The 13,690-nt window shown below is 39.1% G+C and overlaps 1 protein-coding gene across 11 annotated transcripts in view; it reads right to left on the bottom strand.

Annotated features, from left to right (window-relative positions):
• Positions 1-4,467: 4,467 nt before the first annotated feature.
• The window catches only part of LOC306883429 (lysine-specific demethylase 3B-like), a 32,679-nt gene continuing 23,456 nt past the window's right edge, over positions 4,468-13,690 (bottom strand). For all 11 annotated transcript variants that reach the window (XM_079438682.1, XM_079438683.1, XM_079438685.1 and 8 more), the window contains 5 exons: positions 12,719-12,742; positions 7,812-7,951; positions 7,496-7,672; positions 5,569-5,703; positions 4,468-5,424 (listed from right to left, as the gene is read on the bottom strand). In XM_079438682.1, coding sequence (XP_079294808.1) covers positions 5,344-5,424; positions 5,569-5,703; positions 7,496-7,672; positions 7,812-7,951; positions 12,719-12,742 — 557 coding nt within the window. In that variant the 3' untranslated portion in view covers positions 4,468-5,343. The remainder of the gene's footprint in view (positions 5,425-5,568; positions 5,704-7,495; positions 7,673-7,811; positions 7,952-12,718; positions 12,743-13,690) is intronic.

Here is a 13,690-nt window from a genome sequence, read left to right as displayed (position 1 = left end):
TCCCAGAAGGAAGACTCTTCTAAAGATGATGCACAAGAAAGCCCGCAAACAGTTTGCTGAAGACAAGCAGACTAAGGACATGGATTACTGGAACCATGTCCTGTGGTCTGATGAGACCAAGATAAAAATATTAGGTTCAGATGGTGTCAAGCATGTGTGGTGGCAACCAGGTGAGGAGTACAAGTGTGTCTTGCCTACAGTCAAGCATGTTGGTGGGAGTGTCATGGTCTGGGGCTGCATGAGTGCTGCCGGCACTGGGGAGCTACAGTTAATTGAGGGAACCATGAATTGATCATCTGTGGGGCATCCTCAAACGGAAGGTGGAGGAGCGCAAGGTCTCTAACATCCACCAGCTCCGTGATGTCGTCATGGAGGAGTGGAAGAGGACTCCAGTGGCAACCTGTGAAGCTCTGGTGAACTCCATGCCCAAGAAGGTTAAGGCAGTGCTGGAAAATAATGGTGGCCACACAAAATATTGACACTTTGGGCCCAATTTGGACATTTTCACTTAGGGGTGTACGCACTTTTGTGGCCAGCGGTTTAGACGTTAATAGCTGTGTGTTGAGTTATTTTGAGGGGACAGCAAATTTACACTGTTATACAAGCTGTACACTCACTACTTTACATTGTAGCAAAGTGTCATTTCTTCAGTGTTGTCACATGAAAAGATATAAAATATTTACAAAAATGTGAGGGGTGTACTCAGTTCTGTCAGATACTGTATATCTCATAAACAAATAGCCTACTGTGGCAACATGATACTGGAATTCATGATACCTACTCGGCTTAATGTCCAAAACACTGTGGTAATAGACAATACGTTTTTCTTAGAACTGACTCCACATCTCTGAGCCATTCTTGTTGTGGTGCATCACATTACACCAGATTTAAATTTGAACTTTTACCATACATGTTTTAATTGTTTCATGCATTTTTGTTATAATGTAATTTTTATGTGTTTGCATTTTTTTATGCAGTTAAAAAAGATCCTCTGTTGAAATTCCAAATAACATTTTAACACAAAGTCTCTCTGTTTGAGCTCTTATAATATCATGGAGGAATTCAGAACGTGCCACGCGACTGTATAAAGCACGAGACTCACCTGCTCACTTTGAGGCGAGTAAGGAGTGTGTTATCAACAGTGTTTACCGTGAGTTTACAGTTGATAGCGTTTTTTCTCCTGCTGATTATGGAACAGTGACTATCTCGTGGAGGGACAACACTGACACTCACCGACCACAAATTCTTCGTCATCAGTTAGGAACCTAGGCGTACTTTTTTGATAGCAATCTTTCCTTCAAAAAACTGTTTCTAGCATTTGTAAAACTGCATTTTTCCATCTTAAAAATATATCTAAATTACGACCTATGCTCTCAATGTCAAATGCAGAAAATGACCTCGAGGTTAGATTATTGTAAAGCTTTTTTGGGTGGTTGCTCTGCACGTTTAATAAACAAACTCCAGCTGGTTCAAAATGCAGCAGCTAGAGTTCTTACTAGAACCAGGAAGTATGACCACATTAGCCCGGTTCTGTCAACACTGCACTGGCTCCATATTAAACATTGTATGCATTTTAAGATCTTGCTAATTACCTATAAGGCCCTGAACAGTTTGGCACCTCAGTATTTGAGTGAGCTCTTATCGCATTATAGTCCTTCACATCCGCTGCGATCTCAAAACTCTGGCCATTTGATAATACCTAGAATATCAAAATCAACTGCAGGCGGGAGATCGTTTTCCTATTTAGAGCCCAAACTCTGGAACAATCTACCTAACACTGTTCGGGAAGCAGACACACTCTGTCAGTTTAAATCTAGATTAAAGACCCATCTCTTTACCCTGGCTTACACATAATACACTATCGCATTTCTATAATTAGGCTGCTTTAATTAGGTCAACCAGAACCAGGAACACTTTCCAAGACACCTGATGTACTTGTTACATCGTTGAAGAATGGCATCTATGCTAATATTAGTCTGTTTCTTTCTTATTCCGAGGTCACCGTAGCCACCCAGATCCAGACTGTATCCAGATCAGATGGTGGATCAGCACCTAGAGATGACCTCTACAGCCCTGAATGTCAGCGGAGACCAGGACAACTAGATGAGTCCCAGAGACTGATCCCCAGTGAAGACCCTGTCTACAAGACGGCCATCGGGACAAGACCACAGGAACCAGATGAGTCCTTTGCACAATCTGATTCTGCTTTAGCCTAGATATAAACTGCTGATTTTGTCTGGCCAGAGGAGAATGACACTATTTCTACAAACAATTTCCCCATCTAAATACTGTAAAGCTTATATAAAGCCACCCAGCTATATATCAAGCCGATGTAAAGCTGCTTTGACACAATTTGCATTGTTAAAAGTGCTATACAAATAATATTGACTTGACTTGACCACATGGCGGAGCTCCATCTTCTCCTGATGAGACGCCTGTGGATATCAGTGAGGAGGAGAGAGGAGACAAGCCCAAGAAGAAGAGGCAGAAAAAGAGCAGGTTTTGGAGGTTTGCCTCTTTATTCTGTTGTTTCTCTCCCCACAAATCCACCAAAGCTCAGGGTGAGCAGCTGGAGCAGAGTGAGGAGGAGCAGGACACTGATGTGTCTCCATCCAGGAGCTTTACTGATGGTAAATAATGAGCTCTGAACTTCAGAAAGTCTCTTAATCATTTACACACACCACCAACAAACCATATAAATGCAGATAAATAAGTTTTTCACTACATGTGATAAATGTTTTAGTAAGGATAAAGTATAATTCGAAGAAGCTTAATAGTTCAAGATTTCAAGCAACCAAAGGTACAGTAACTCCTGAATGAAGAATTAACATGAGTATGCAATATATTATAAATAATATTTGATTAAAGCAAGCTTTTGGTTGATATTGCGCTCTTTAGATCAGACTTCTCTACAAGATGTCAATTTATAAGATCTTAGATTTATGTAAAACACAGAGTACAGATATTTCAATAGACAAACAGACTGAGCTAAATCCTTATTTGAGAAACTACTTCCATCTGACCATCATAAATGCAATCTTTCTTCTAGTCTGACCATCCCAGGCCAGTTCCTCTCGAGGTGGCTTTGACAGTCATGGCCAATCAAGGCCCCCACTGTCACCGCATCATAGAGCTGCTGGACTGGACTTGGTTTGGTTTGATCATCAGCATATGGGCATTAGCTTCTTAATATTACTTTTCAATAACCGTCTGCTACCTGTTATGAAGAATGTTTGTGTAATTTGTATAATTTCTAATTGTGTTTCAGGTCCTGTAGGTCGTGGTGAAGAGGGTCAGTCTTGTGTGGCTGGCAGGCCTCGGTTGCGTCTGGCGTCTTGGCTTGAGGCAATAGTTTTAGCGTCTTGAGGAACTACTCGCCTAGGGATGTGAGTTGTATATAGTTTAGTTGTAGTTAAGTACTGAACCATCCAATCATATTTTTAATAATGGAGTCACCCAGAGCGTCCCACAGCTCTCTGTCAAGCCCGTCCTGTCCACGACAAAGGTTCCTCTCATGATGGGACAGAACAGCAAAGAAGTTCCAGTCAAGTCAGTCCCAGTGTTTGGGGTCGTAGCCTCAGCCAGAGCTGGTGTTCAAGAGCTCCTCTCTAAACCTCCCTGCTCCCAGAGGATCCTGCTAAAGCTGCTCTGGTCCAAGAGGATTCTGTCACAGCTGCATCCTCTCGCAGCCCCAGTGTTTCCTTTCACTGCTGTTCAAGTTTATTTGTATAGCGCTTTTTACGAGGCAAATCGTTGCAAAGCAGCTCTACAGGAAATTAAGTTTCCACAATATATTTATATATTGCAGAACCTTAATATGAACCCCCCAGCTCTAATATAAAGTATACCATCCCCCTATAAGCCCAGGGTGGCACGTAAAGCCAGATACCCATGTAACCAGCACCCATGAAGAGATGCTCTGTTTATATCCAATCTCAGTGATGTCACACTGACAAGTGTATTAGCATTCGGAGTGTCTCTAACTCCAGTATGGTAAAGGTAAGTGACTGGCCCAAACAGACAGGACACCCGCACTCTTCAGTTTTCTCAACACTGACCATGATGAAGATTAATTGTGAAGCCTTACTTGAGTCTATTCTCAGTTCCTCTCAGGCTTGCGTACACCAAGTGCATTTCTCACAAATGATCTACAGCCGTGCCACTCCCTTGTATCTTCTCTATTAGCCTTTTTATGATGCTATATAATATATTAATAGAGAAAAATTATTTTGTCTCATTTCATTTGCACTGCAATATGGTCGGTCATGTCTGGCAACTGAAAAATATGTATTAAGTATCATTGGCATATAATATATACTTAAAACATGTTGAATGCAGAAACATATATTTTAAAGAATGTGTATAACTAAACAGTTGCTGGTACCCATTGACTTCCAAGTTATTTGATACACACTGATTGTAGCCAAAGTTCCCCTTTTGCATCAAGAAAATCAGAGTAAACAGACAATATTTCAAAAGCTTTAGTTTATTGCAGTGTCATCCATGAACCACAAAATGTCTTATAAAATAAAATAGTAAGCATTAAACAAATAGATAACTAAGTTCATTGTGTAATTTCCAAACAACAGGGCCAAATTATTTCTTGTAAACCTTTATTTTGGAAAAAGAAAATAAAAAAAATTATACACACTGCTAAGATCAATATATATATTGGTACATATTAATGACCAGTAGTTCTGCAGAACTGGAATTGTTGATTCTTGAATGACGCTCCTCAAAGCCAGTCTAACGCTTGTTGTCAGTGAAATATTACCTAAATGGCATATTACAAAAAAAGCAAAGAACATGTTTTCATCAAAAAGACAAAAAAAGGAACTAAAAATAAAAAACTTTGGTCTAGTTCCCTTCCATGCTCTTATCCACCTCTCCTGAAAAAGTTGGTGGGAATCTTTTAATCAATTTAATTACTGTTGACCCCCATCTTAACTAAAAGCTCTGCTTCATCGAAGAGCTCAAAATGAATGTTCTCTAAGAAGGAAACCCAGTGCTCATTTTTTTTTTTTTTTTTCTACAGAAATCATGAAGAAACCTTGTTGAAGGTCTTTTAAATGATTCATGTCAGCTTATTTCACCAGCTCTCTGAACAGTCCAACAAATTCTAAACGCTGAGAAAGAGAACAGACTTTTTAAATACAGAGAAAAGGATTGTAAAACTAAACAATGCTTTTGTAACACTGATGAAGCAGCATCTTCATCCTACCAAAACGCTGAGACGTTCCAATATAAACAGCTTGTTTTGCGAGCACACTGGCCTCATCCAAACCCAAATCTCACCCACCCCGAGACCCAATCTCTCGGACTTTTCCACCATCAGTTCAACAACTAAGAGCGGCCTAGTTTAGGCTCATGGGCTTTTAATGTTCCCACAGCATCCTTCACGGCATGGTAGATGATGTTCTTCACCTGTGAACGATGGAAATACAATATTAAATCAGAATAAAGTGCTTGACAAGAATTTATGCTCACAGCTCACCAAAAAATATTGAAATTTTACTTTGGTGCTCCGCACAAGAGTTACATCAGGTTTGCAATGACATATAGAAGTACCTGTAGCTTGTCTTCATGGTTAGTGTGAGTGGTGGAAAGGTGGCGGAACTCCTGCGTCAGTCTAAAGCAGTGCTTCACATGCTCAGGAGAAACAAAGTCCTCTGCGACCTTGATACAGCTGTACAGGTTGTGCACCTGGGAAAACCAAGATGAGAAAATGAGTATTTATGTGTCAAGTAGGGGTGTGCATTGTATTGTCTACTATAATATCTTAATTGTTGTTTTAATGTGTCACTTTGCAAAAAACATGCTTTGAGAGTTCACACTTTCAATGAAGCCCATTAAAAAGCAGTTAGAATCACCCAGAATTCAATATGTAGTGGCAAAAATGCCCCTGTACGAGTTTTAGTTTTATATTTCTATATGATAGAGTTAAGCAATATTATGAGCAAGTGCTGTCTTTCTGAATTTCTGCAAAATTGCAAATGTGTGATTTCAAGTTTTCTTTTCTCTTTGGAGTGTTACAAGCTGTTCGTGCATAGATGAGATCCCTAAAGTTGCGAAGACTAAACTCTCAAAACCAGAGCGATATTCTTATAAAAGTTAAGACTCATCCACGCCCGCCTAAAACACCTCATTCAAACACGTCTACGTCACGATGTGGAAATATTTGTGTAATGCCGCCCAAATGTTCACTCAAAGAAAGAAGGTGTGGTTTCAGTAAGCGCTGTAGTATTGATGCAGCCATGTCAGGGAGACGGTGTGTGTTTCTATGTGAAAGCAAAAGCACTTTATTTGGCCTTCAGAAAGTAGATGCAATTAGTAATCATTGTTAAGATTTGTTTCCAACAGAACAGCACAACCCAAATGTTTAAATTTGTGCAATGCATTTTATGGACGACAGTTTTGTGAACCTAGGAGAGTACAAGGCTGGGTGTGCACGAAGGCTATTTAAAAAAAAATAGGTCAATTCCGACTTTGCTATGACAATCTGGTGCTTCTGAATCAGTGACTGCAAGTATGTTTTGTTATTAGTTCAAGTATTTGCTATTGACTGTTCAAATGCGGAGTTTTGCGTGTAACACGTTGTGTGTGTGTGTGTGTGTGTGTGAGGGGAAGAGGGTCACATCACAGCGGCGTGAACAGCCCGTCAGAAATCATCTTAACTGCGGCTTGTGTACTGCAAATACATATGAGCATCATCACTGTGTCTTTCACGCGACTTATTCGCGTTACATTTCCGACGTGAGCTTGTGGTGTTCGGCCAATCACAATGCACTGGGACAGTTGGCCAATCAGAGCAGACTGCACTTGTTGGAAGGAGGGGCTTTGTAGAAAACGACACGTTTGAGAGATGCGGGGCATAGAGGAACTACAATAATGTACAGTATTTGAAAAATAATTTGTTTTTTGAACATTAAAGCATGTCAACATATTATGTTACACCAAATAATGATCTTTAAAAATGCATTAATAAACAAGATGTTAGCATTGTTAATTACAAGTTTCTGAATTTGAATGAATTGGTAAAATGAATGACTTAAAGCAGTAACTTGCTGCTACCAACAGGCAGTTTCATCTTTAAAAAGTAATAATTCAATTGTAAATGCAGTGTAAATATATCTTAATAATGCTTTAGATGGAGCTTATGCACCCCTTATGCAGTAAAAAATGGATTTTGTTTATATTTATTTGATTTGATTGGTATCAGCCTATAGTGTCTTACTATTCTAATTTAATTAATTGATTAAATGTAAGAATTTAACATAAAATCATCATCTAATAAGGTTAGAAATAGTCCTTATAAAGGTAAAAATGCCCTGGAGATCAATTTAAGCTGGCAAATATAATGAAAAGGTTCCAGCACAAAAACAAACTCTGCTAAATACAGTCTAATTATTATCTACACAATCCAAGAGTAATTATGAGGTATTATTTTTCTGTATATTGCACACCCCTGATGGTGGACATCATCTAAATAACCAACCTGATGTGGCGCTCCAGCTGGGATAAACACGGCATCTCCCAGAAACTGCACAATGGACCAGCCCTGGACTCCATACTCCTCATACAGCCTGCGGCGCAGCGTCTGGTCCAGGTACCAGCTCTGGTCGTGGATAGGATCATGGTCTGGTGGGTTCTCCTGACCTTGTTCCTCTCCAACCTGCAATTAATAGGTGAAATGAACTTCAGACATTCATAGCGTTTTACAACATAGAAAGTAGAGAAAGCTGCCCAAATGTTGTTTGGAAACACATGAATGTCTTTATTTGGGATAAACTCATCCAAAGTCATCCTTTCACCTTTCGCAGGAGCTCGCGGATCTTCTCAGCGTCTTTGGCGGCGTAGATGTGCCAGAGAGCTCCAGGTTTCTCCTTTGCTTCATAGACTCTTCTCTTAGTCATGTCATCCACATCTCCCTCTTCAATCGTCTGCATCACCTCTACAGTAATAACAGGTCGGTCAGTAAACACACACACACACACACACACACACACAATCATAACTTGTGTAAACGTCTTTATCTTTTTCATTAAACACTGAACTAGAGCTGAACTACAGATATTGATTGTTAGAGCCTCTTTTGTTTCTACACAGGGTTTCCAAGCATTGGGCAACTATACTATGGCCATCAAAACAGAGAGTAGATATTTAATATTTTAAAGTTTAATAACTCATCATTATTAAGCAACAGGGCTGTCAAAAATGTTCGTTCAAAACGTTTAACACTCATTTCTGCAATGCCGTGAACAATATCAATATATCTGACAGTTTCATTGTGGTATTTTCAAACACATGCTGCCTTTCTCTGCCCGCTGAAGATACCAGCAAACCCAAACACACAAAATGATTGACGAGCAGAAAGCATTTCCCAATTTTTTTTAAACAAGTTCTGCCAGTCCCCTGACACACACGTGACCAATCTCAGTGATATCGGTCAGACTGGCCATTTTATGAGTGGCATTGCAAGAAATAATCATTTATAGGACATTCAGTTACTCACTCACGTGCAAAACACACTTACACATCGAGCAACACAGAAGGTTACACAAGATTAAAGGGATAGTTCACCCAAAAATTAAAATTCTGTCATTAATTACTCATCCTCATGTCGTTCTAAACCTTTAAGACCTTTGTTCATCTTCGGAACTCAAAGATATTTTTGATGCATTCTGAGAGCTCTCTGACCCTCCATAGACAGCAAGAATCCTTACATGATCAAGGCTCAGAAACGTAGCAAGGAGATCGTTAAAATAATCCAAATGAGATCAGGGGTTCAACCGTAATTTTACAAAGCTTTAAGAATGGTTTACATTGCTTACATGTGTGATACTCTCCAAAATGGCGCTATAGGGTGACGCGGAGGAGACAAATTATTGAATAAAGTCTTTATTTTTTGTGAACAATTATTTTATTTAAAGGCAAACTCAAAATAAAAAAATAAATAGCATACAGTGATACAAAAACTACACATCAAAAAGAAGAAAAACACATGGATATACATAAACTGCAATTTGAGAAAGGCGATACATGCACACAGATGCACCCCAAGGGGACAGACAAAGTCCATGCAGCAATTTCAAATGAATCATCCGATGATCTGGGCTCTTCGAGGATGATGTGATTGTCTCCCAAATCCGATCAGAAAACAAAGTTCGTAAGTCACCACTGATATCCTTAGACCAGATAGTTGTTACGGGCAATGGTCTGCATGATTGTACGAGGAGAAAAGAGCAAACAACTGAAGCAGACACAACAGAACTATCAGTTAGGATCAGGAAGAATTACTTTCCACAAGGGATGCACAGGCAACTCTGTCAGCACCATCACCACCTCCGTCTAAAGTGGAAATACATAATCTCTTCAAACAGTTATCAAAACACCCCCAGTTCTATCGTCGGTCGCAGCAAAAGAGACCACCCTGCAATACCCATCATTGCATCTATGAACATCATCCCTCCACAAATGAGCTCCCTGGATCAAAGCAATGCCAACCCTCTCTCGTCGCAGTAGTTGCAAAAAACCTGTACGTCCATGGGGGCCACCTAAACCATTGCCACCACAACTCACCTTATCAATTTCAGTCATTACTATCAAACAAATAAGTGAACTGAACAAATGAGAGAAAGTTATACCACTGCAAATGAATTAACTCAAGTCTGCCTTTAAAAATCCATTAACATAAAGCCGATTGTCACATGAAGATCTAGAATAGTAAATCAGAAGTCGAGTCACTCGGTATTAATCAAACCCTTATGCCACGTCCATCCCAGGAGAATGAGTAGAGGGAATGGAGCTCAGGAACTGACGTGCTTCGTCCGGTGAGTGCATTAGTTTGGTCTCGCCGTGTTTCATGATAATCTTCAGCGTAGCTAGATACTGAAGAAAGGTCTGCAGACCTGCCTCTTTCAATTCCTTCCATATTGCACTGAAGGAACTCCGCTTCTTTGCCGTTCGTGGGAGAGAAGTCTGGGAAGAAGCTCAACATCGCACCGTCACCCGCTTTCACAGGACCGCGGCGTCTTGCTTCATTAAGAATCAAATTCCTGTCGTTGTAGCGTAACAGTTTGAAGAGACACTCGCGGTTTGGAGTGATCCGTTGAAGCTCTGGAGTAAACTCGATGCAAGCGTTCGATCTCGATATCTCTGCCCGCAAGTGATGGGATCCAGATCGGTAGTGACCGTTTCAGAAAGCCGATCGGGTCATTCTTCTCTGCGCCTTCAGGGAGTCCCAACAGCTGGAGATTATTGCGTCTGCTGCGGTCTTGTAAATCAGTCACCTGCTGCTCGAGGGCATCCAGACTCACAGTGTGTTCGCCGATCACTTTTTTCTGCTCTCTCTGTTCCCCGATTAAAAAGTCAACTTTAGAGCACATATTCTGGATTGTAGTCATGTGAGAGGCGAATTCGGTGCGCATTGCTGCTAATTCAGCCTTCAAAATGTCCTCAAAATGCTTTATAGTGACCGCCATATTGTCTTCAATGTCTTAAAATTTAAGAATTTCTTCTTAATTGGCAAGGATGATGGTGAAAGATAAGCGAGTTTCCGACTGTGTGACATCTCCAGACCAATGACAAACGAAAAAATATATTACCATCTTGTAAAAGACGGTAATATATACAGAGCTCAGCTAATGTGCGACTTGGCTCATGAAAGCATCACGTGATCCCCAGAAACTCAATAAAGTCGTTATTTTTGTTTTCTTTGCGCACAAAAAATATTCTCCTAGCTTCTTAAAATTACAGTTGAACCCCTGATGTCACATGGATTATTTTAACGATCTCCTTGCTACGTTTCTGAGTCTTGATCGTGTAAGAGTCCTTGCTGTCTATGGAGGGTCAGAGAGCTCTCAGATTCCATCAAAAATATCTTTGCGTTCCGAAGATGACCGAAGGTCTTAAAGGTTTGGAACGACATAAGGGTGAGTAATTAATGACAGAATTTTCATTTTTGGGTGAACTATCCCTTTAAGTCCACATAATGTGGTAAAATGGTTGCATTCATTTTTGCAGATTACACAAATAATTTCACAACTTGTGGTACTGCCAATCTACCAAGCTCAAATAATGCTTTGACTTTTTGTCTTAAGAAGGAACTGAACAACAAGAAATTTGAGATTATTTACAGTGAAATATTTGAATCTATTGACAGCCCTACTAATCAAGCAAGCAACAGAGCAAAGAGGCTGAATAAGGGAGAAGGCAAGGATCAATCCTGCAGGGTTTTAAAGAGAATGTTCATCAAAAATATTATAATCACAATAAACTGCTCAAGTATCCCAACACATTTTTGTACAGGAAAAAAAAAAAAATGACCGCACAGATTCCTGGAAAAAAAAGGTGACAAATTCCAATTCATGTTTTTTTTTTTTTTTTAAACATTTAAAAGAAGGAATGACAGGATATGAAGGCCCATCACCAACCACTGAAGAGCAAGAAAAAAAAAAAAAAAGAAAAAGCTTCCCTATAGCAAATCAGAACCATTTAAAGGGTCATAATGTTAACCTAAAGTTGAACGCCAAATGTTCAACAAATTAGTCTGATTGTGAAAGAACTGTTCAGTTGAAGTTATGAACTAGATTAACCAGTTAACCAAAACTAACTAGCACAACAGAATTATCCGTTCGATCCGGTTGCAGTGGTTCTCAAGTTAACAACTCACTGGAAGGTCTGGGTCTGCTCCTGACTCGATGACAATGTAAGTGTCGTTGCATTTTAATGTTTTTGTTAGCTTATCCAGTTAAACCCACTAGATGTGGCGCTGCAGAGTTGTTCATTCAAAATATTGCACAAAAATATAACATCATAAAACTGAAACCAAGCCATTCACACAAAATGCATATTTTACAAATTTTTAAGAAGGACATCTATCACCGTTGCAGTCACATGTTTAGTAAGCTATGTAAAATTAAATGCATGTTCAACTTTTATAAAAACATCTATGGCGGGTTTCTTTCCCATCCCACTGCATCTCATGTTTTTAAATGAAAAAAGTCCTCTGTGTGATTGGCTTTCGGCCCTTGTATTAAACTATCCATACATACATGATGTGTTTATAGTTGTTTATATTTAGTTTATAAATATTATTTTAAACATTATGCACTTTTTCCACAGATAGTCATGTTATTTTATTGCTTTGAATAAACGTGCATTAGTAATATTTTGCTTGATGCACCCTCTTGTGGCCTAAAGAGAAAAGCCAAAAGCTTTTTCACCCTAACTGAAATTATGCCTTTTAAATTTGAATTTAATTCAAACGTTGATAATATTTAAGTACAAAATTTGAATTGAGTTTTTCAGCCATTTTGACAGCCCTACCAGTTTCGTCCTCAAACAAATGCACGAAACATTTATTTGAAAAGAACCAAAGAAATTGTGATTATATGACCCCTTTAAAATAACTCAATCATAAAAACATTTGAAGGGGCATCAACACCGTGAGATGTAACAAAAAAACAAAAGAAAAACACTATGGTCACTATGTTTCGGTGTCCTGGAAAACTCTGAATGGAGTTTACAAATTGGTGCACTGAATTTACAAACTGGTGCACAAATTGGTATTTTATAATGAACCATCAACATAAATAATATCCCATTTAATGTAAAGAGTAATAAGAGATGGGTTAAAGCAATGGGAGTGAAGAACAAGAGAGCGAGAAAAGTGAGAGGGCATGCCTAAGGTGAGACAAAAGAAAAAAAATGCACAGACCTTTGAATCCAGCGAGGTCTGCTTCTGTGAATGAGAAATGGTGCCACAATCAAAAGTAGCAAGACCCCAAGATCACAGGCCATCCTAAAGGCCTTAACTGCGTCCAACTCACTGGCCTGTGAGCGGTTCGGACACAATAAGGCTGTAGCTAGATTTTTGGTAAAGCTTATAATATTTTTTTTTTCCTATGAGAAACCTCAGTCAGAGCAGACGCCATATTTAATTGATATCAATGAAAATGCAGCTGTAAGGGAAAGACATTCAATATGTCATACGGATCAAGCTTTAACGGTGCGTCATCAAATTAAATACGGCTTCTGCCCTTACTAAGGTCTATAGGGTGCCATGTTGGCCTCTAAGAAACTACCTCTTGAGGGAGGCTTGCAATCATTATTCAATGATTTATTTAGGGGTCTGAATACTTTTGCAAGGCACTGTATCTATTTTTTTGTTCTATTTTAATGCCAGTTTCCTATCAAAATATTTAATCTATGGGTGGAATCTCTATCATTCAGACATTAAATAATTAGCTTACACTTACAGGGATAGTTCAAACAAAAATGTCATCATTTACTCATTACCCTCGTGGTTTTCTGAATCCAGAAGTCATACAGATTTGGATCAGCAATGAGGCTGAGTAAATGATGACAGAATTTCATTTTTTGGGTGAACTATCCCTTTAAGGACAGGAAGTGTTTTCAGGGAAATTTGAAAGCTTGCGAACCACTGTGGATTTTTACATTTCCATTGAGACCAATATAAACACAATAATGTGTGTCAAAGTATGAAAAACAGACTGCAAAATTACTTGTACAGCACAGGGGCAAAAAAGTCCAACATTTTATATATGTTACAAATGAACAAAAGAAAACTGCAGCCATATCTATGAACAGAAATAATAGCTTAATTATATTTGCTACAAAAATCAACAAGAACTGTTGTATTGCTGCGTCAAAATACACATACACAAAA

This window comes from Barbus barbus (assembly GCF_936440315.1).
Source record: "Barbus barbus genome assembly, chromosome: 17".
Taxonomy (NCBI): domain Eukaryota; kingdom Metazoa; phylum Chordata; class Actinopteri; order Cypriniformes; family Cyprinidae; genus Barbus; species Barbus barbus.
This window is presented reverse-complemented; position numbering and strand designations above follow the sequence as displayed.